This window comes from Bactrocera dorsalis, chromosome 4 (assembly GCF_023373825.1).
Source record: "Bactrocera dorsalis isolate Fly_Bdor chromosome 4, ASM2337382v1, whole genome shotgun sequence".
NCBI lineage: Eukaryota > Metazoa > Arthropoda > Insecta > Diptera > Tephritidae > Bactrocera > Bactrocera dorsalis.
Genome location: NC_064306.1, coordinates 42,844,756 through 42,868,150, shown reverse-complemented (window position 1 = coordinate 42,868,150; position 23,395 = coordinate 42,844,756). Strand labels below are relative to the sequence as shown.

At 36.6% G+C, this 23,395-nt stretch overlaps 1 protein-coding gene across 8 annotated transcripts in view; it reads right to left on the bottom strand.

Moving 5' to 3' along the window:
* Nucleotides 1-23,395, bottom strand: part of LOC105223642 (frequenin-1) — a 180,845-nt gene that overhangs the window by 90,726 nt on the left and 66,724 nt on the right. For 7 of the 8 annotated variants that reach the window (XR_007422708.1, XM_049456035.1, XM_049456034.1 and 4 more), the window contains one exon: nucleotides 14,865-15,137. Coding sequence is in view for 7 of the 8 variants with exons in the window: in XM_049456035.1 (XP_049311992.1) it covers nucleotides 14,865-14,928 (64 nt within the window). In the remaining variant the exon portion in view is untranslated. The remainder of the gene's footprint in view (nucleotides 1-14,864; nucleotides 15,138-23,395) is intronic. The other variant, XM_049456039.1, reaches the window with a different exon arrangement.

The following is a 23,395-nucleotide window of genomic DNA, read 5'->3' as shown; positions in this document are numbered from 1 at the left end:
GAGTTTTTGCAGTTTATTTCATTCTTTCAAATTCATTCTTTTATGTGAGGAAAGTTTTTCCATTTCTCTCAAGCGTAGAAAATTTTGCACTTTGTTGAGTTTTTGTGATATTTTGTTCTATTTTATATTAATGGTGCCTGCCAGCAGCTTTTGTATGACGGGCAGGTGAATTGTGTAAAACATTCTTGCTTGATTGCTTAACCCTTAAATGCATGATTTTTCCTTTTTAAATACCAAGTGTGTATTTTTTAAGTGGCGCGCCAAGCTGTCAAATTATTAAAATTAAAAAGTGAAATGTCATATCATGAAAGTTTGCATTCAAAAGTCAACACAGATATTTTTAGCACCTAATAAAAGTAAAAAATACTGTGTTTGAGTTACCGTTTAGAAATTATGTAAGGAAGAAAACACTGATGTATATATACATCATCATGCATTTAAGGGTTAAACTAAGTGGGATGAGAAGATATTGCATACAATTTTCTGTATTAAAATCACTGCTATTTTTTTCAAATTTATCTTAGTTTGAATATAAGCTTCTTTACTTGTTTTAAAGTGATGTATAAATATTAATTTTCTTCTATTTTCTAGGTAAGCCTTAAACATGTGAATTCAAAATGCATTTATTATTTGGTAAGTCTCAAATAAATAATAAATTTTGTCAAGAAATCTAGCTGCAGAGATATAAATAAAATAGAATACAAATGTATATATAAAGGGTGATCAATTTCGAAGTTCCCTAATTTTTTAAAGGAAAATCATAGGGAATGTTTATTATCATTCGAAGGAACATATTTTGGTATTTATGTTTTTAAGTTTACCTTTTTCAAATATAGACCCCGACTCGGCTCCACTCGTTAATTTCAATTTTCGAAGACTTTTTCGAGCACTTCAACTGATAACTAGCGAAAGACGCGCGTGATGTTGTCCGCATAGACTTTAGACTTTATATATACCCGCAGGAAAATGTCTAACGGTGTGATAACACCAATCGAACGGCCCAAAACGTGAAATTATCTGCTCACCGAAGTATTAGCAAACGCAGAGAAAAAGTCATACTTGCTAGGAGTGGTTAGTTTGGCGTGTTTTGAAAAAATGTCCGTGAGCATTCGTTAGGTTAGGATTGTAGGCTCACCCTAATAGACATAATATTTATATTCAAGTGCAGCATATACTCATATATTTCTGTGAAAATATTTTACCTAACAAGTATGGTTGCTCACTGAGTTTGCGTTAAAGTACCTAACAATATACATGTAAAGAGTAAAGTCAAACGTGTGTTTGAAAACCCTAATAATAATTTTTGGGGCTACGGCAAGTTTCACATAATTTTATCCAATTAAGGCACAAGAATGCTTTGTTACTAGAAAAATACGTCCAAAAATTTTAGTTACTGTCATTAACATGTTGGCAGATGTATGGGAGATAAAGTCAGCCAGAAGTTTAAAACAATTTCTATTAGGTGGGGCTGACCTGATTCAATCCATTTCCAAACATGACATTATCAAGACATTCTTTCTTAATTTGAATTATATATCTCACATATTGACCGATATTTTCGGCAAAAAGTACACACGTACCTGGGGCTTCAATAGTTATAGTTCAATTTGAACAACTTTTAGTCATAAGGTGGCAATATTGATACAAAGTTTTACCAGTATATTGTCTTCGATCATTGATCTGTTTACTAGTATGTGAAAGACTAAGATGGAATTGTATTATATGAGAAGTAAGCGTGGTTCTTATCATTCATTTTCGCATTTTAATATGGGAATGTGAAAATAATTCTATTTACCAAATTTGGTTGAAATTGGTAAAATATGTAGGTGCAGAGATATGCGATTTCACATAAAGGTAGGTGGTGTCACCCCCATTGTCTAATTATGACACTTGCTCCAAATAAGCCAACTTGTACTATCCTGGTAACGAAACTCTTGTCCCACCAGAATCATAGATCAGTGTCTTCCTCTTTTAAGTTTAATAGTTTTTTCTGACGGTGTTACCGTATTTGACAGTTTCTCGCGCATTTCAACGACACAGAAAGAACTTCTCTTTCAAAAGTATACAGCAAATAAAGCTAGGACAGGAGGTTTATATTGATTAAAGTAATTATAGTATTTAGTAGAAGTGGAAAACTTTCATAAATTCGTAGCGTTGTTGTTAATCCGCGTTAGGATGGTAAGAATTAGATAAGTCAACGTCAACGTCAACGTCATCCAACGGAAGGTCCAAGAAACGTGCTGCTTCGATGGGATCGGACCAAAAGGAGTGCGGTTTCAGATGAGTGGGGTTGATGGGGTATGCAAAGAGGTGGCCAGTGTCATGCGAAGACTTATTGCTCGCAGGACATTTTTTAGAAAAGTAGGAATTTAACCTGCTACATATCAATAACGAATTGTTTCTCGAGGCAATTCGAGCTTTTCGTCTACAATGGATGGAGGTTTGACTCCGAGTACGCCATATATTGAAGGCTCCACTCGGTTAATATGCTCCGGTCAGTGCTTGTTGGAAGTTAGTTACGTCTGAACTCAATAAAGACTTTATCAACCTTACAACTGGTGGGGGAAATTTCCAAGGAAAATTCATGATGGGATTAAAAAAAACGAAGAGTTAAAAAAAACACCCTAATATTACCTATTACAGAAGGCTGCTTGTAGATCAGGGGTTAAACCACTGAAAAGTGACGCTACCTAAAACTGCGTTAGTTCCATTTCATTAGTGTCAGCATCTGTCTTCCTTAACCAACATTTCTAATTTCCATCCTTTCACATATCTCTTGCAGCATTGGTTTCTCGACTTGTTGTTGTTATTACTATAATTTTTGCAACAGTTTCTGAAGTATCAAAAGGGAAACACGTATGCGCTCTTGCAAAATAATTAGTTTCCATTGCAATTTGTGTTATGTGCAGTAAACTCACAAGCCAAACCACACGTGTCACTAGCAAAGCAAGAGCAAAGGGTTAACGATGCTGGCAGTGTTGCATGGCAAACTGTGCAGCAAAGGATATTTTTCACTTGAATTGCTAGCACTCAAATGCCAACTTGTTTGTGCTCATATTTGCCCAGTGAAAATATCTATGCACAACAACATGAAAGCTACAAGCATTGCATTACTGTATTATTACCAATACATGCATACTGTTGCGTACACAATTTGCATCGTTCGCTTATTCATTGCGTTTTTGTGCAACCGGTTGGGCTTGTTGAACATTGATTTTACGCAATTTTCATTACTTGAAAGCATTTCTTCCATATTTTCTGTTCATTTCGCTCTGTCTTTCTCTACTTGCTTGTCTTCCTTTCACAAATGCCAACTTGTGAATGCTCCGGTTGTCTGTATTTCAATTCATTTGTCATAATTTACTCACTGTCGGCTTTTGTGGCAACTCTGTGTGTGCTAACAGTTTCTAACGACCGGACCACATTGCTGGACGTTATGACATAATTTGCTATGCGTGTCTGTGGCATGCAACTTATAGCAAAATGTCAAGCTGGCGGTTATGCTGGGGGGCCAGGTCATGATTGTGTGTATGTAACTTCATTGTGATCATTAGAGATGACAATAATAAGAGCAGAAGCAAAGTAGATTGGTTTGTTGAGTGATTGAAAGAAGGAGGAGCAAAATACATATGTTGCGAAGCGGTAGTAACGGGTGATTTTTTTGAGGTTAGGATTTGCATGCATTAGTATTTGACAGATCACGTGGGATTTCAGACATGGTGTCAAAGAGAAAGATGCTCAGTATGCTTTGACATTTCATCATGAATAGACTTACTAACGAGCAACGCTTGCAAATCATTGAATTTTATTACCAAAATCAGTGTTCGGTTCGAAATGTGTTTCGCGCGCGTGTGTTGTTCAGCGATGAGGCTCATTTCTGGTTGAATGGCTACGTAAATAAGCAAAATTGCCGCATTTGGGGTGAAGAGCAACCAGAAGCCGTTCAAGAACTGCCCATGCATCCCGAAAAATGCACTGTTTGGTGTGGTTTGTACGCTGGTGGAATCATTGGACCGTATTTTTTCAAAGATGCTGTTGGACGCAACGTTACGGTGAATGGCGATCGCTATCGTTCGATGCTAACAAACTTTTTGTTGCCAAAATGGAAGAACTGAACTTGGTTGACATGTGGTTTCAACAAGATGGCGCTACATGCCACACAGCTCGCGATTCTATGGCCATTTTGAGGGAAAACTTCGGAGAACAATTCATCTCAAGAAATGGACCCGTAAGTTGGCCACCAAGATCAAGCGATTTAACGCCTTTAGACTATTTTTTGTGGGCTACGTCAAGTCTAAGTCTAAAGTCTACAGAAATAAGCCAGCAACTATTCCAGCTTTGGAAGACAACATTTCCGAAGAAATTCGGGCTATTCCGGCCGAAATGCTCGAAAAAGTTGCCCAAAATTGGACTTTCCGAATGGGACCACCTAAGACGCAGCCGCGGTCAACATTTTAAATGAAATTATCTTCAAAAAGTAAATGTCATGAACCAATCTAACGTTTCAAATAAAGGACCGATGAGATTTTGCAATTTTATGCGTTTTTTTTTTAAAAAAAGTTATCAAGCTCTTAAAAAATCACCTTTATTTATGTCTTCAATTCAGTTTGATGATATCCAGTAATTCACTGCAAAGCGTTTAAGTATTAGTTTCAATTTTATTGCGTATAATTTTACACTTTTTGGATTCACAGCTGTTCATGGTTAATTGTGAGAGGTAATTCTTTGCAATTTGTGCAGCTTAGTGAAACTTCTAAATCCTCTTAAGTCGGTCACACCTTACATTAAACTATATTCCCTATATCTCAGCGGAAAAACGTCTTTATTTTGTACGTCCCTAACCCAGATTAAGATACATCAATTATTCTCCGGAATTCATATTAGCCTGTGAAAATCGAGTATGACTGGAGCAAGTCTTACAGCGAAACAGCCTGTGTTCTTTCTACTGACATACTATATCCTAGAACAGTTGGACCGTATCAATGCAGACTATTTATTTATAAGAACTCTCATATAAAGGGTGATTTTTTAAGAGCTTGATAACTTTTTAAAAAAAAAAAACGCATAAAATTTGCAAAATCTCATCGGTTCTTTATTTGAAACGTTAGATTGGTTCATGACATTTACTTTTTGAAGATAATTTCATTTAAATGTTGACCGCGGCTGCGTCTTAGGTGGTCCATTCGGAAAGTCCAATTTTGGGCAACCTTTTCGAGCATTTCGGCCGGAATAGCCCGAATTTCTGTTGTCTTCCAAAGCTGGAATAGTTGCTGGCTTATTTCTGTAGACTTTAGACTTGACGTAGCCCCACAAAAAATAGTCTAAAGGCGTTAAATCGCATGATCTTGGTGGCCAACTTACGGGTCCATTTCTTGAGATGAATTGTTGTCCGAAGTTTTCCCTCAAAATGGCCATAGAATCGCGAGCTGTGTGGCATGTAGCGCCATCTTGTTGAAATCACATGTCAAACCAAGTTCAGTTCTTCCATTTTTGGCAACAAAAAGTTTGTTAGCATCGAACGATAGCGATCGCCATTCACCGTAACGTTGCGTCCAACAGCATCTTTGAAAAAATACGGTCCAATGATTCCACCAGCGTACAAACCACACCAAACAGTGCATTTTTCGGGATGCATGGGCAGTTCTTGAACGGCTTCTGGTTGCTCTTCACCCCAAATGCGGCAATTTTGCTTATTTACGTAGCCATTCAACCAGAAATGAGCCTCATCGCTGAACAAAATTTGTCGATAAACACATTTCAAATAATAAAATTCAATGATTTGCAAGCGTTGCTCGTTAGTAAGTCTATTCATGATGAAATGTCAAAGCATACTGAGCATCTTTCTCTTTGACACCATGTCTGAAATCCCACGTGATCTGTCAAATACTAATGCATGAAAATCCTAACCTCAAAAAAATCAACCGTTATATAGGTCTTCTTTGAACAGAATAAAATTTTATCGAAGCCTTTTACAAAAAATGAGGTGCGATAAATAAATTGTAAGTTAGTCTTAGCTGTCTTCCATTGGTTGCGGCGGCGTCCTTGCCTCCGTTGTCCACACATACTCGTATCGAAAGAGCTTTTCCTGGAGCATGCCAAAATATTGCATATGAAAGACACGACCAAATCAGCTTATTCGTTAGATTTTTGTTCGCCTAACTATTCGATGGAACAATGCACTGTACGAGATATTCGACGACATTGACATACTTAGTTCAGCGAATTAAAAGACAGCGGCTACGCTGGCTAGGTCATGTCGTCCGATGGACAAAAACACTCCAGCTCTGAATGTATTCCACGCAGTACCCGCCGCGGAAGCAGAGGAAGAAGAAGACATCCACTCCGTTGGAAGGACCAGCTGGATATGGACCTGGCTTCGCTTAGAATATTCAATTGACGCCACGTAGCAAAAAGAAGAAACGACTGGCGCGCTGTTGTTAAGTCGGTTATAATCACGTATTTGATGTCTACGCCAGTAAAGAATAAGAAGAAGAAGAAGAACTATATCCATGTCGCCATAAACCTCGTACAGTTTGTGGTTTCATCTTATTCAATGTTCACTGCTCTCGCGAGTGGCACAAAACACCGAAGCTTATAATACCCTTCACAAATAAAAAAAAATTCATATCAGAACCTAATTTGGGTCGAGCAATTTGTTTTGTACTTATATGTTATAGTAATCCGATCTGAACATTTTGTTCGAAGATTGTAGTTTTGCTTTGGAGAATAATTCACGCGTGAAGATATATAGTATTCCAAACTAAAATAGTTTTTCGTACAAAAACTTTATTCTGATCGGTTCTTGTTGGCGGTGGTCGATGTTAGCGATTCTGACAAATAAGTTGCTAGGCAGCATCATAAACCATCTTGAGACCCAGCGTTAATTTTGAATAATATTCGACCAAATAGACCACATCCAGCACGCAGTGAAGATAGAATATACACGAAAACCATGGAGAGTCAATTCATCAGCGTTCGCACCAACTCTAACTGATGTATAGACGACTTGTAGCATTTTACAAATTACAGCTTAAAGAACCGAAGCTACTTGACCTTCCCAAACGACATCGCTTCGCTTTAACCCTTTCAGTCCCGAAGTTGATTATAAGCAACTTCTATATATGTTTGACTTCGTTTAAAAAGTCAAATACACAAAAACTTCTTTAAAATACACATCTGATAGATCAACTTCATGATCATGATTAACCCTTTTAGCCCCAAAGTTGCTTATAAGCAACTTCTATATATGTTTGACATCGTTTAAAAAGTCCTTTGGGGCTGAAAGGGTTAAGGGCTTTTGAAAAGTTCCAAGAAGACGTTTCGACGCCAAATTTTGTTCAGGGATGTGTCCCATTTTTGGTTCAATGGATACGTACTCATAAGAAGCAAAATTGCAGCGTTTAGGACAAACAGCTTCAATACTATTTGAAAAAATAATTTTGCATTGCAAACTACTTGACCAAAATTTAATTTTTTTAAATCTGCATCCTTATGACATCCGTCAAACTGAGCGATCTAAAGGTTTAAGTACATTCTGACTATTTTTCGTGAACAAAAGTTACTACTGTTTACCAAGGAGCTACCTCATTTAAAAATACTTTTCGGTATTGATTTATCTGGGTGTGAATTCTAAATTTGCGCTTTGATAGTTATCCATCCCAACAACTACACTAATCAATTAATATTTACAAATTCAATCGCTTAAACTCATTCACGTGGATCCCAACCGCAGTTAATACCGCTGACATATCCACAAAGCGTGGAGTCAACCAGTCGTGATGTCGAACAAAGCAACCAAATGATGTTTAAGCGTAACGACAGTGGCGCCATGGCTGTCGCAAAATACCGCAAAATAGTAAACATTGCCTCCACAATAAGAGAACATAAACTATTTGCGACAAGCAACGAAACACGTGTATCGGTGGTTCATGTTCGACATAGCGTTGCCATCAGTTGTTATTGGCATGTGCATGGTATTTATTTATTTAACACTTTAAATAATGAAAAATAGCTCGAGCGTTCCAAAATATGCACCAAAGGAAAAGGCACAAGAGTGATGTCATTGCAGCGGTTTGGTGGAAGTACGTAGTGGCACGAAACCAAATACGGAAAGCAAACATTAGTCGTAAAATAAGCTAAAATAATTGTTTATAGGTACTCCTTAGTTCTTCTTCGTTTAAGGCGAAAACACAAGCCAAGTGACTGTATCTTATCAGTTATCCTCTTCCATGCAACTTTGACAACTGGCGTCCGTAAAGATTTTTATCACATAAATGCCTGTAAGGCAATGTCTAGTAAGGACCCCTACGATGAACTTTGCTATGTTAGAAGAAGTTTAGAAGATCTCATATCTTCTACTCTAGGTCAGTCTTACAGTCGCACAAGAGCTTCTCGAGTGTATCTTCGCCAGCGCACAGTGTGAGATTTAGTCAATCTAGCATCTCGAAATTCAAAAAAAATGTTTTCGTAACTCGCTCATATTTTTTTTTACGTGAGAAGAGTCCTCAATTGTTACGCAAACAAACACAAAAGAGAATAAAAAAATGTTATTGGTGTGATAACAGCTATCAAACACGTGCAATTGCATAGCATGCTACAATTGATTTGCAAGCTTGCATTGATCACAAAAGTTTGAGTGATCAGGTCGAAGTTGTGAGTGGTTTTTTTGGCCTAAAATATTTTTTGTATTGAAGGTTATTACTTAAACTTAAAATTTTTGTTTTATACAAAATTATTTTTGCACTCAAGTATTTTGAAAAAATTGTTTTATAACCACCTGAAAGGTAAGACTAATTTTAAAGTTTTCAAATATTTGATAGACTAGAACTTCCAAGTCCCACGGAGTTCCGCGATTGGAATGCCAGCAGAATCTTTGTTAATGTACCCAAAACAAATTTAAAAAATAAAATCCTGCCCATTTTTTGCCTTTTTTTAGTATGAGTGAAATATCGCGAGAGGAGCTATTTTGGATTTGGTTGAGCAAGGTGAAAAGCAAAATATCAGAAGCGGTCGAAAAGCGTGTTATATCAATTTTTGGACCAGATGTTGATGATACCAAAGTTAAAGATCGTATAAAAAAGCTTTGCTTCTAATTCAATCGCGATGGAGCAAATCTCACCGTCATAAAGCAAGATTTATGCATGACAATGCTATTTTGGCTAAGTTCAAAAATTTCTGCTGTTGATTTTGCTCTTGATCACGCACCATCAGCTTCAAACAAATACCTCAACGCGGAACTATGAATGAGATGAATGCCTTATCACAGCGCGAAATCGATGAAAATATGCTTGCTGTTGGTCTTTCACCTCTACATGTCTACATAAGGTTTATGGAGTGCTTGTTGCACATTTCTTACCGATTGGAAATAGAAGAATGGTACGTATCAGGCGATGAAATAAGGAGAGCGTTGCAAGAAGGAAGAAAAAAATACAAGACAGGTTTAGGAACGAAATGGGTCTTCTTGTGGATATGCCGAAACAGAAAACAGGAAACACAAATGATGGCAATACGGCCAGAAGATTTTTCAAAGAAGCAGAAAAAACATCGGATATTACATGCATAAATCAAGCGGTATCGAGTAATACTTATTTGCATAAACAGCGGCTATTTTATTAATATAGATGCGTTCCAAAATTTTACGTCAGAAACAAGAGAGCTTTATTTGAGTTTATATCCTTGGTACTATATGCCAGTAACTCTCCACAAAATATTGTTTCATGGAGGATCTATCATTTCTTCATGCATTCTTCCCATAGGAAACTTTTCTGAAGAAGCGCAAAAAGCACGCAATGAAGAGTCGAGATAGTATCGCGAACTGTCACAAGAAAAACGTCCCGAGTTGACACCAACATAGATTTATTGCAAAGGTTGCTTATCACGTCAGACCCTTTGATTGCAAGTTTACGTTTGCACCCAAAAACCAAGCGTTCTACTTTACCTTCTGAGGTCATTGCACTTCTGTCTGACACCCAACTAAATGATGAATTTGATTATGATTATGATTTAGCATAAAAAACTTTGCTTGCAGGTCTCTGGAATTTTTATTTTTGTATAAACTCCTTATTTTTTTATTTCTACTTTTCGCTTTTTACTTTTGTATAATTTGTATACAATTTCTTTATTTTGGTTTTTGGTTAATATCTTATTTTGAATATTTCCATTCCTTTAAGAACTTTCGTTGAATGTTTTAGTTTTTTCCTTTTTATTATATTTTAGATATCAATAAATTTAACATTGAAACAACATTAACTTTTATTTTTTTCATTTGCAAAGAATCATCGAAAACTAAAGTTCGAAACTTGAAGAATTTTATAGAAATGGTTGTATGTGGGTGCTTATATCAATATATCGACAAGTTTTAGTTAGAAGAGAAAAAAAGAAGAAATTTTGAATATAAATGTGTAAAAAAAATTGTCCCCAACTAGTGTTTTTGAGGATAGTTCGGAACTAGTCCCTTTTGACACTAGTTGGAACTAGTTGTCTAACACCATATTGAAGCTCATAATCTCCTTAACGATCGTGCCAAGTTTCAAGTTCATATCTCTACAACTTCATATAAAAACTAATTTTGAGATGCTAGATTGACTAAATCTCACACTGTGCAGCGACTCTTTCCCATCCACATATCCCTCGTCGGGGTGCCAGCTGAGATCAGTAATAGCCAATCAAGCTCGTTTCGTTTACTCCGTTTCTGTAATTTTGATGCCAAAGATGTAAACACGTTCTGAAAGGCCAATAATCAAAAGTATCCATGAGATATATGAAATCGTCGAGTCCGAGTCTAAACGTCACGGTCTGTTTCGATTGCCCAGGAAACCATGAAAGGAAATACGGGAATCACTCGAGTTAACACTAGAAAATCTTATGGAGCATATTTCTAACTGCAAATTTCAGCTTACTCGTAACAAAGTCCATTATTTTCTGAATTAGGTCACATATGACAATGTCAAAGGAAAGTGGGCTTGCCATAATTTGACAAACTTTAGAGTGCGATCAATACTTAATGGACTGTATCGGTTCTCTAATCAAATATTGCCGCTCTCTCGAAAAAAGTGTATATATACTTCTAAAAAACCTTAATAAGAAAAGAAGAAGTAAAGCTCTTCTGGTTTTTAAACTTTAAGCCTATAGGATGGGAAATATTCCAAAAAAAATTATCTATAGTTCCCCTTAGCAAATTTATTTTATGATATAAAATAATTTAATTTTTAATTTCGTTTAAGTATCTATTTGATTTTGCTCTGCATTCAGCACACTAGACACTTAACAGCTTGAAAATACATTTACGTACTTAAGCTTAACTTTTACCACACTTTGAAAGCACTTTAACACACTTTTAGCAAAATCCGAGAATTTATAGCGTTTTTAAAGCCGCATGTTGCACAGATATATAATATTATACATGTACATATATATATACATTTTGAAATTTGGTATATATATACATACTTCGAATTTTCGCCTGTTAATTCTTTCATTGAATTTCGTGCAAAATTCCAACTGACCGAAAATAATCAAAAAGTGTTCAATTCAGCAGCGTAAAGTACATTTCCAATGCATCACTGTTATTTATTTATTTAGCTACTTGTTTTAAGTGCACACTCTGCGGGTCCTCTTAAAATTGTATGTCAGCTTGAGCCACAATCGAATTAATTTTTGCCACGCCACAGAAGCTTTGCATATTTTTGCATTGCAAATTTCTGTTAATGCTGCACTTTTTTTTAACAGAATCGAGAAATGTTTTCGGAATTTTGGAATTTTTAAATGCACATTATTGAAATGCGAAAAATTGTAACATTCTAAATTCATTAGCCAGAGAATCTTTACGTTAAAAATTATCTAGTTATTATATATGTATATGTGATGGTTGAAGGTCGCCTTCTAGTAACTTTGTTACAAAGACTACATAAAAAACTACTATTATGGAGTTGGTGAACAAAACTTTTAGCTTATGAACCAGTATTTTGTAGCTATAGAAACAAAGCGTTGGAGCCCTCAATTTTTAAATAACATTTCATATACAAGTATATAATAAATTTAGTAAAAGTTTAACTAAGCAAGCCACAAAATTTTCAGCAACAGTGAATTCACAAATAGTTTCTCCTGAGAGGTTTTCATTAATATTTATCCTCTCTCTCTTACTCTTAGTAACATTAGTAGGATCACCTTTAAACTGATTCTGTTTTAAGATCTTCAAGCTTTCTCTCTTTTCATAAAAGCCGATCAAAAAGTTTAATCAGAAAACATGGCAAATTAAGAATTTTGTTGACACAGCTGGCTTTAGTAGTACGTCATCGTCGGCAAAGGTAGTCGTGAAAGGTAGTTCCATCACAAAGCACTATACAATAATATCAGCTTCAGTAGCTGCTGAATTATATAAGTTTTGCTAGAATTATTATATTCTTTCCAAAAAAAGGTTTACTTGATATTAACTCTAAAGCTTTGAATTAAAATATAAGAACAATATTTTGATCCGTTCCTGACGAAATTTTATATCGCCATCTATGTATATGGTATGTAACAAAATATTTCGAAGCTGTGGAAAAACGATAACCATAGAAGGAGAAGGAAGACAGATGTATTTTCAACATAAAGAAGAGAGATAGAAAAAAGAGAATAGAATGCGAAGAGCTTCAGCAGCACTAACAGAAGGTCAGTCCGAAAATTTTACCAGAAGTTAAAACAAAAAACAAATGGCTGGAAGCCTGATAACTCACACCAACAATCACTATTGAAAACATTGTCGTCCAGCAAATCGAACGAAGACGAAGTGAAACTGTAAGGTAGCTTAAATACAACAATGCTCTAGGAGTCGATGGAGTACCGACTGAGCTGTTTAAAGCCGACGGCGAAGAGCTAGAAAGGCGCATGTTTCAGCTGCATTTTCATGACTTGATCGGATGAATACATGCCCAATGATTGGAATTCGAGTGTACTCTCATCTATTCACAAAAGGGGAGATCCCACAATCCGCGCTAATTATCGCGGGACCAACCTTTTTACTTTGCAAATAGTATAAGGTTCTTTTGGCAGTATCATGTGAAAGACCTATATATAAACTGATTGGACCCTATCAGTGTGGCTTTAGACATGGCAAATCCAACATATACCCACTTTTCACAATACGTCAAATACCGGATAACACAATTGACAAGCAGATCGACACCCATCAGAAGCACTGATAGGAGCTACCGATGCAATATCTAAAAAATTTGTATTCCTGCGAAACTCTTACGATTAAGCAGAATGACGTTGAACACAACCATCAGTTTCGTCAAAATCGGGAAAGATCTCTCCGAGCCGTTCAATACCAGATAAGGTTTTAGATAGGATGAATCCCAATCGTGCATCTTTTTCAATTTAATGCTGGAAAAAGTGATAATGCCGCTAATTTGGACCGCAGTTTCACTATTTACTCTAAAGTACAATGCTACTGGACTAAGCAGATGATACTGACATTAACAGTAAAGCCCTCACATCCCTGTCCAGCCAACAAAGAGAAGAGAAAGAGGTTGGTCCTGTAGTGCAATAGGACAAAGTAAAGTACCTGAGCGACACATTAAGATCCGTCCCGTCTTGGAAACTATGTCACTATGGGCAGCTATAAATTTGAAAAAGTTAAGAACTTTGAATATCTCAGAATCAGCATTCCATACTACTTTAGGTCGTCGAGAACCTAAGAGGATGGAAGCACGAACTGAATGTGCTCGACGGCGACTAAGCTGGTTTGGCCATCTAGTTCGATGATGCTTCAGAGAAAAACTTCTTCTAATCGTCACCCATGGGTACACAACAGAAGCAAGATTACCCAGGTATTAAATAACTGTCCCGTCTGCACTTGGGCATTGAATCTTGCAAACGATAGAACCAACTGCCAAAGTTTTGTGTTTACGACTGCTGAGGAGTGAAGTGAAATGCGAATTTCGAAAAGCCAAAGTATATGACGGAATTAATTAAATTAAAAAAATTCATATGATGATCTCTACAACAACCAAAAATGGCTTTAATACTTATAAAAGTATTTCCTTTTCACTTAACTTTTGTGTGCTTCCAAAGTTGTTTTTGTTTTTTTGCAATTTTCCGCCTTTTGCTCCGCTGTTTTATTTCATATTTCCCTAGCGCAATCCGGCGCAGCACTTAGCCAACCAATTGAGGCATAATGCCTTTGCCAAAAAATCTCAATATCGAGTTAAGAAAAGTTTTGAAGAAATTATACCGCAAAAGTGCCTTCGAAGTCAGTTCACTTCTGATGTCTGCATTTGTTTGTGCGTATGTGGAGTTTTGATCCATATAAGAGTCCGTGTATTTGGAATGAGCTCATGCCTGTATCCATATAATGTGCAAGTATATGTCTATAAGCATATTTAGCAAATAGGAAAAATATATTTATAAATGTTTATGTTTTCGGCGGTTCGTTGCCAAAATTCATTTTTTTTTTCTCCCTCCTTAGTTGCTTTTGTGCCGCTTCGGTGCCTTGAAAGCTTTCGCAATGTCAGCAATGTATTATAATTTAAATTTGGAAACTTTTTGGAGGACACTTATGGCTTCGCTCACATGCAAAAATAAAGGCAAAACAGGGGAGTTTTGGCGCGTTATATTCAAATCGCTTTTTGCACTGCGCAAAGCAATTATGTGTCGCACTTTGGGTATTTTGGGCGTTTTTTTTTGTTGTTTTATTGTGAGAATTTTTTTATTCGTGCTTTTTGTGTTGGCAAGCGGCATTTTCAATGACATTGCAGTTTGGCACAACTCTATTTCCGTGCACTTTAAACTTGAAAATTGCTGCCAAGGTCTTCAAAGTCGTTTAGATAAATATCATATATCATATGTATGTATGTTTATTAATAAATTATTATGGTACTTACAGTATGTGGCTGTTGTTAGACGATCGATGGTGTCCTGCTTCAATTTGGAGTTTTTCTTGCCCATTTTCCTGCCGTCCGCTTACGTGTGTGTACACTATTTTTGTTTTGTTCGCTGTTTTTTTTTACTTTAAGCTACTTTTGTTTGAATACACTATTTATCTTAAGACCTTTTTTCCAACACTTCACGCTTTAGTCACTTATGGTTTTTGTACCTCTTAATCAGTATCAAAGCTATACTTTTGTTAGCTGAAAATTTAATTTTTCGATTGCATTCTGGAAAAGAGAATAGAGAGGAGTGATTAGGAGGGTGGTTTGTAGATTCATATTTTCTTATCTAATAAATATGTGATACAGTTAAAATTTTGGTAATTGTGAAATTAGCAAATTCCAACTTTTGAATATAATTTTTTGACTAAATTAATGGTTCATGTCTCCGCTTATTGTGGAACACAACCATTTTTCGACATACTATAGTTATGTGCGCACTGAAGAGAGATCGCTGCAAAAGTATAAAAATTTCAACATTTGTGGTCTTGACTGTACCGTTATTAGCTGAGGAATTATTTCTAGAACATTTTGTTGGCAATTTTTAAACTCTTGCAACATCCTGCTCCAGAGTATAATTGTTTTGTTCATATGAAGATAATGTTAACTACTAAACTACTAAAAGAGCGATAATGCTATATACATATACCAGATACATTAATGAAATCCGGGTAATCGAAAAGCATTTAGGTAAAAGCACATATCTCAGGACCCAATCTTCCGATTTCAACCCATTCCTAGCTGTCTCCGAGCACTTGGAGAGTCAGGACAAACATTTCCGCGCGACGTGTTTCTGTGAGTGATGCAAGCCGAAAATACAGCGTTCGATAGAGCAGGGGTACGCAATTAAATTCTGTCTAAAACCCGGTAAATCTACGACAGAGACGTTTGATATGTTCAACCAGGCTTACTCATATGTTGCTTTAGCAAGAAGTGGTGTGTTTCGAAGGCACCAGGCCTTTTTGAAAGGCCGGGAAGCTGATGAAGATCGGATGAATGAGCAAATCCAAAGTGAAAACGCTGTTCATTGTCTTTTTAGACATCAAAAGCATCACCCACCATGAATCTGTTCCTCCTGGACAAACCGCCAACGCCGAGTTTTACGTGGAAGTCCTCAAAAGACTCAAACGAAGGGTCAATCGGGTCCGCCAAGACATCGCCCCGGCTCACATCGCCTTTCGTGTGAGCCACTACCTAATCAAGACCGGCATCCCAAACCCTGAAAGATTTGCATATGCCAAAAATTCTTAACATTTTACCACTAAATTAAATTTCAGCGGAAGTATGCCGCATTTGCTCTGCATTCGTTGCCAAAGCTATTTCTGAATACAACGCTTAACGCTGGAAGCACTACGAGTATTGCTACCAAAAAGTTGACAGCTTTCCGACCGGGAATCCTGTGATTTATAGATGCACATATGTTTATATGGAGTTATATCTCGCTTTTAAAAATTCGGTTAATTACTATATCAGCTGGAAATAACAGAAAAAACTAACTGAATGCATATATAGTGGAAAACTACATTCTAGCATAGCAAACCAAATAAAGGAAGTGAAAGCTGTAGCACATGGTGTCGCATATCATCGAATAAATGTGGATATATGGTAGCACGAACGAGTAGCAGGTGATTGTAGGTGACTTTTCAACGTTATAAATATGCAAAAATATGCATATTGAATGTTAGAGTAGCAAGAATTTGAATGTGGCAAAGGATATATAGAGAATTACATATATAAATTTATATGAGTATGCTCTTTTCAAGTATGTGCTATAAACACTTTGTTTTTGTAGTGATGAGTATATGTTTTATGCGAGCCATAAGTAGTCCTACTACGAACAGCATAGGCCAAAGTGTACGTTTTTCTAAAGAATTAGTTATAAGCAAAGTCTAGTTTTAGTCGATGCATCTAGGTATTACGTGGCGTATGAGTAATAAATATATGTGAGGAGCTACAAAAATGCTACTTTCTTTTATAAGAAGTTTCGAAATCTATTATTCATAAGTTAAAGTTTTTTCTTGTTTTATGCTGAACTTCCATATTTCACACCATTCTCTTCAAACCAGAAATGAAAAATAATATTTTCACTGAAACATCTGCATCATTCACAATATTTGCTACTTAAGGGGACACATGGGTGTCCTTGAATAAATCTGCTTTTTTTCAACAATTTTTTTCTCTTATAAAACATGAAATATTTTATTAGAATTTTTTACTTTTACAAACATAAACTATCAACAAAGAAATTCTAAAATTTTTGAAAAAAAACTATTTAAAATTCGGCCATCGCGACGCCATATCCGGTGACTCCTTGAAAAAAGATGTGCCCGCGTTGGCAGGATAAGTCCTTACAGTATCATTTAAAGTGAAAAAATACGTGTTTTAAGTAAACCCTGAACTTAGAACTTAAACGAAGGAAAAATCTTTCATCCACAAATAAGTTTAATATACATATCTCCTAAACCACTAAAGCTACAAAAAATTTGCTGAGTGCAAGTCTACCGACAGAGCGAACATGGATGAAATCGGGGGATAACTCCACTCGCTCTCCATATAACGGTGCTTTTCAAGCCCCTAGGTACTGCATATGTAGTTCCAGAGCCTTCAGTTGACTTTTCACCGAAAATATCGGTCAATGTGTGAGACATAGAATTGAAATTCAGAGAGAATATTTTCTTGACAGTAGTATGTATGTGTGCTAAAAATGAGTTGAATCGGGTCAATACTTTTCTAGTCACCATATATGTACGAAATTTTTTTTTCGAACTTCCAGGTAACTTTATACCCCATATATTGGCCAATATGTGAATTATCTTAATATAATTGAGAGAACATGTTTTTCATATTGTGCACATTTGTGCCATAACGAATAAAATCGGGTGAAAACCGCCATAGACCCCATATAACTAACAAGCCTTTTGTACCTGAAGGTATCTCCCTGGCTTCAATCCTTGCAAATCACAATAGTATAAAATGTTCGGTTACACCCTTACTTAACTCTTCCTTACTGATTTTATCATATCGTCATACATACTCATTCATATGTGTTGGTGAAACACCTTCAAGCAATATGCAATAAACATAAATATGGCAAAAGTCGAAAGAGTAAACCGGAAATGGGAAATATTTGCCAAAATGTGGTCGTTTAGAATTTCTAGCTTCAAGAACATAAAAATGTGGGAATGTGTAAAAAGTGCTTATATAACTGCACACAAATTCATTCGTTTGCGGTTTGTGGCAAAGGGTAAGTTCACCGGATTCCCTACGCCGTGGGTGAGGTGAGTGAACCCACGCTTCCTTTTACTACAATTGGCGGCAGTCGGAGCGGCGAGAATGACTTAACAAATAAATAAATAAAGGAATGTAGCAAAATGTAAATGTATGGATGTTGCTACAAACATTTCAGGTTAAGAAAATTTACAACAACACATAAATAACCAAACTTTGTTGTGCCTTTGGAATTCCAATTTTTTGCGCATTTCAATATTTTATAACAAAGATATTAGTCGTTCGAGGGTGTTTTGTTGAAATTCTATACACAAATATATAGGCCAATAAATATTGCAGTTATATACATACAAAAACAACAACATACATATATTTACATATATGTACAATGGCTCGTGCCTAGCAGAAAGTCAATGTCATTTGAATTTGTCGCATTAAAATTTGATATTTTTGGGTTGCGATGCCATATGACCTGACATCTGACTACCTGCCATGGCTGGGGTTAGTTAACTTGTAGAGACACCTACACATTTGCATATAACTGTAGCAGTGCGTGTGTTTGTTGGTATTAATACTTGAACTGAAGGACATAATATTAGCGTAACTTTGCATCCTGGGTTGCCAAATGTCAACAGCTGCTTCAAAGCTACCTATGTATGTGCTAAAAGTCTACTCAGTTGTGGGTTTGTGTGAATTGAGTGTATGTGTTTGCTCTCCTTTCGTTATTATTATATCTTGTTTTTACTCTTCGTAGCTGCGAAATATTCTCTGAATAGAAGTTTGTCACACGTGATTTATTTTCAGCACACACTCACGGCTTCATTGACATACGAACTTTCGAGAGCCTGCGCTGTTTTGCCACATAACTGTTTTCGTACATTTGTACACACGTGCACCTAGTTTGAGCAAGTAAATTTATTCGGCTGGAAAAATCAGTCATGCCTTCATTCCACAAGTTTTCAGAAATTCATATTTTTTTGATTTATAAGCTTGCGCTTTGTCTAGCGTACTTATTAAAGGGTGTTTCAATTAATTTTTTTATTTTTTTTTTTTTGAAAATTTTATGATTAATATTTGACACTTTGTAGCACATATCGCTTGTCACCGAAAAGCTAGCGTATATTGTTAAGTGAAACCCAATTGACGCACCCTTTATTGAACAGATTCTGCCATATATTGCTGTGATAATTGGGCACATCATCAGTCATTCGGAGTCACGCCTCATTAAGTCACAAGCGACAGGTTGGCGTTGAGACTACTGTCGGCAGCAGTCAAAGTTCAAAGTTCATGCTTTTGGTTATATTGACTTCCGCTTGCATAAAGTGAAAATTTTTAATTTAAGTGGGGTACTTTCGAATATTTTTTTGTGTATTGTTAGAGGAACTCCACCTCATATCTGCTCTCTTAGTGAAAATTGCCAGTAACTTGAGCGGTCGATACCCAAGATAACCGCTACAGCTCGTATAGAAGGTCCATGAATAATACAACTATTATTTTTGTAAAAGATACCTTGAGTCTTGAGTTACATATGTATGCGATTACTAAAAAAATTATGAGACAGTATTCTGAATACTTGAGACAGAATAGAGGGAACATGCGTCAAAAAATAAGTCCAGAAATGTTTATGGTTGATGTCAAAGATGTCTGCTCTGTAATACTAAATGTTAGAAAGATCGATAAACTAATGAAAATCGTTCAGTTCGACCCTAATAAAAGCACAGTTTCGAATATCCAGGAACTAAACACACAACGACCAACCATTTTTAACCATTTAAATAAGACGGAATACAAAAAGAAACGGGATTTATTGGAGACAAAAGAGTTAACGCATTAAAACCTCAAGGGTCGAATTCCAACTGCGAATCGCTGATAATCGCAACAAAATTGAACCTTTTGTAAAGCGAATGATTACTACTGACAAAAAGTGAATCACTTTCGACAACTTCAGGCAAAAACGGCAGTGGATGAAATCAGGATTTATCATCAGAAAGGACTGTGTGGAGGAAGAAACAGTCCAGAAGCGAACAAGTACAGCAAATGGAAGCAGAATCGTGTTTCGTCAGGATACGGTCACGTACAACGATAGTGACGAGCCAGAAGCTCTGGAACCTTTGACGGGAGGTTCTTATGTATCCATGTTAAAGTCTGCTTCTGACATAAAAGCGATTTTTATCTATTCTTTACTATAGGATACGTTTTTTTTATGAAAATTTTTTCCTAAATGAAGCTTGTGTAAATCAACTATCTCAGCATTTTATCAAGGGACGAGTTGAAGAGCACAATGTCGTGTCTTTTGGTCTTGACGAGCCATGAGGCCTCCATTGAGATGACTGAGCCTTAGTGTTAAGATCATACCCGTAAGCGCATGTTTCGTCACTGGGAGGAAAACGTTTTAGTAGCTCTTCATCATCACTGATTTGAATTCCTGGAAGCTATATTTGGTACATACAGATACCAAATTCTAAACAACATTAATGGTCTAAGTCTGGTTTAGTCAGTCATTGTGTCATAACTATCTAAAGTGTACGTGTATAGGATGGTTATCTCTTTTCTCTAGAACATTTATAGTACAGGTAACTCCGTTTGGAGTTAGGGCAGCATGAGTATGTCAAAGTAAAATCGGTTGATATCGCCTTCGTAGCACTCATTGACGTGGAAAGAGTTTTCAACAACGCAAGCACGGCTGCTCTGTTATCGGCTATTACTCCTTTTGACATTAGTCAGTACCTGTTTGCTTGGTTACGTCATATGCTATGCGATAGACAAGCCATATACGATGGGCCAGCTATAAGAATCCATCACCCGATCACTTATAGAACCCAGATGGCAGTCATCCTATCCCTCTTGCTGTGGGTCACCTTGATCAACGAATTATTATTTTTTCTTTGGCGGGGAGAACTTCAAGGTTTTCTGCTAAACAGATGATTTCGCTGTTCTTTGTTCAGGGTTGAATCTTAATCGTATATATCACATAGAAAAGATCCTTAAGATCTCCGCCGGCTGAGCGGAAGGCCACAGACTATCTATTAATCCAGAGATCACAGAAATGAGTATACATTCGAAAGAAGGACAAAAGCTTTGCAATTCAGGACATCATTAAGTGGTAGAACTATTTCACTCTAGAGCTCGGTCAAATATCTCCATGTTATCCTATATAAAAAACTAAGCTGGAGAGAACACATTGAGAGCAGGGTTCCCAAAACCTTTCGCAACCTCGAACTTCTGATATTCCTGTTTATGACCCGACAAGGTATATTGGCTCTATACAAGTGGTGCAGTAATGTGGTGGATGGCACTAATAAAAAACTGCCATGTTAAACCCCTAAAACAAGTACAACGACTTAGTTTTGAGGGGATTACGGGCGCAATGAAAACGACTTCAACAAAAGCTCTGAATACTATCCTTGACATTTCGTTAATACACATTCAAGTGTGGTTCGAGGCAACGGTTCAGTTCAGCAGGCTTAAGATTTTAGGCCACTGAAGTCAGGCTAGGCGTCGCTATGAGTATAAAATCATACTCGACCCCGTTAATGAAATCGGGATAAGATGGCAATGCGACCGAGTAAAGGAGGCTTACGAAGAACTACACACATTGTTTCATTCCTCAGTAGAAAATATTGGACCGATGATTCTGTGATCGAAAGTTCCAACGGTGAAATCTATATATTCACTGACGGATCAGATGTAGCAATTCATACACCAAATGCAGCTGAAAACCAAATGACAACAATTCGGTCTTACAGGCCGAAATTGTGAGCATGACAGAATGTGTCAATTGGGCTTCTGCTCTAAGCAGCAACTTCATAAAAATTTTAGGCAAGCGGCAATAAAGACTATCTGTTGTGCCAATATAAAGGTTTTTGCGTTAGATTTTGCAAGAGGGCAATTAATAGACTTTTAGCAAGAAACACAGTTAATATCGTCAGGGTTCCTATTCGTATGGGAACAGAAGGAAATGAAGACGGGCCGCTCGGGGGCATCTGGAGTCACAATCTCTTGTTACAAGTTACTTAGACATGGTGTTGATGTTGGGCAGACCAAAACGATTCTACTTTAAAGCAAAAGGGGGCTTAAAAACATTGTAGGGGTCATCACAGGGCACATACCCTTAACATCCCATTCTCAGAAAATGGGAATAAAGGATTCGGCGCAATGCAGGGCATACGCGGAAGATGATAAGACGCTGAAACATTATCTATGTGAATGCCCAACCCACAGCGGGATAAAAAGTGACAATTCCACCGCTCCCAATACTCATAACATAAAAAATAAAATATAAATCAATAAAAAAAGAATCAGGTATTTTACCAAATCTACAGTGTTGCTGCATAAGGCTAAAATTTGTTACTTTCCGGAAGCACAATGAACCTAAAGTTGGCCTAAGTGCGGCCGCTTGCGGTTCGTCGCCTATGTGCCTTCCATTTCAACCAACCACCAACCAATAGGATAAAAAGAAAAGAAAGAAAATAAAAAAATGAGCTTTTTTTAGGTTAAAATCGTTTTTGTAACATTTAGGTCTGAATTCGTATCGGGTAGGTATGATAGCAGCATCTAGAAACTAGTTAGATTCATCGAAAGGAGATTAGTTTCTCGAAGCGAGCTTCAAAAAGTTAGAAATGTGGACCTTCACAATGTGAAGAACTACTAAAAGCCGTAGAAGCGGTATAATTCTGAAATATTTCCCTATTACGACTGCTGTTGAAGCTGCTTTGAATTCGAGGAAAAAAACCGAACTTTTCGCCCAAGGAGAAACTGTTTCAAAAATAAATATTTGTCAAATACTCGCAGTCTATCGCACTATAAAGCCTGTCCTTTCATGCTTGTGATATTTTTATGAGCTCTCCCGTGTCTTGGTATTTGCTCGAAGTGCAATCTGCTTCACATAATCTCTAGGTGTCAATCTCTAACTTATGTGCAACTTCTCATTGACAACTAAAGTCTTCAAACATAATTGATGGTTATATTATTACAGCTTAGTATTACATAACAGAGTGGCTTACTTAAAATAAATTCTTTTGTCTGAAGTTTTTTAGTAAATTTCAGCAAGCCTAGCCCACTTTGCAAGACCTTTTCGTCTTTTTCGTAACATTTGAAAGCACAAATCAGAAACTTAATTTCATTTCTACCAGTCGGCAAAGTGAAAATTGTTCCCAAACGTAGGAACACAAAAAAATAAAACGTAAAAAAATTCTTCCACACTCTCGGTCGCAGAATAGAGCAGCGTTCACCTCTGTCCGCTTACCGAGAAACGATAA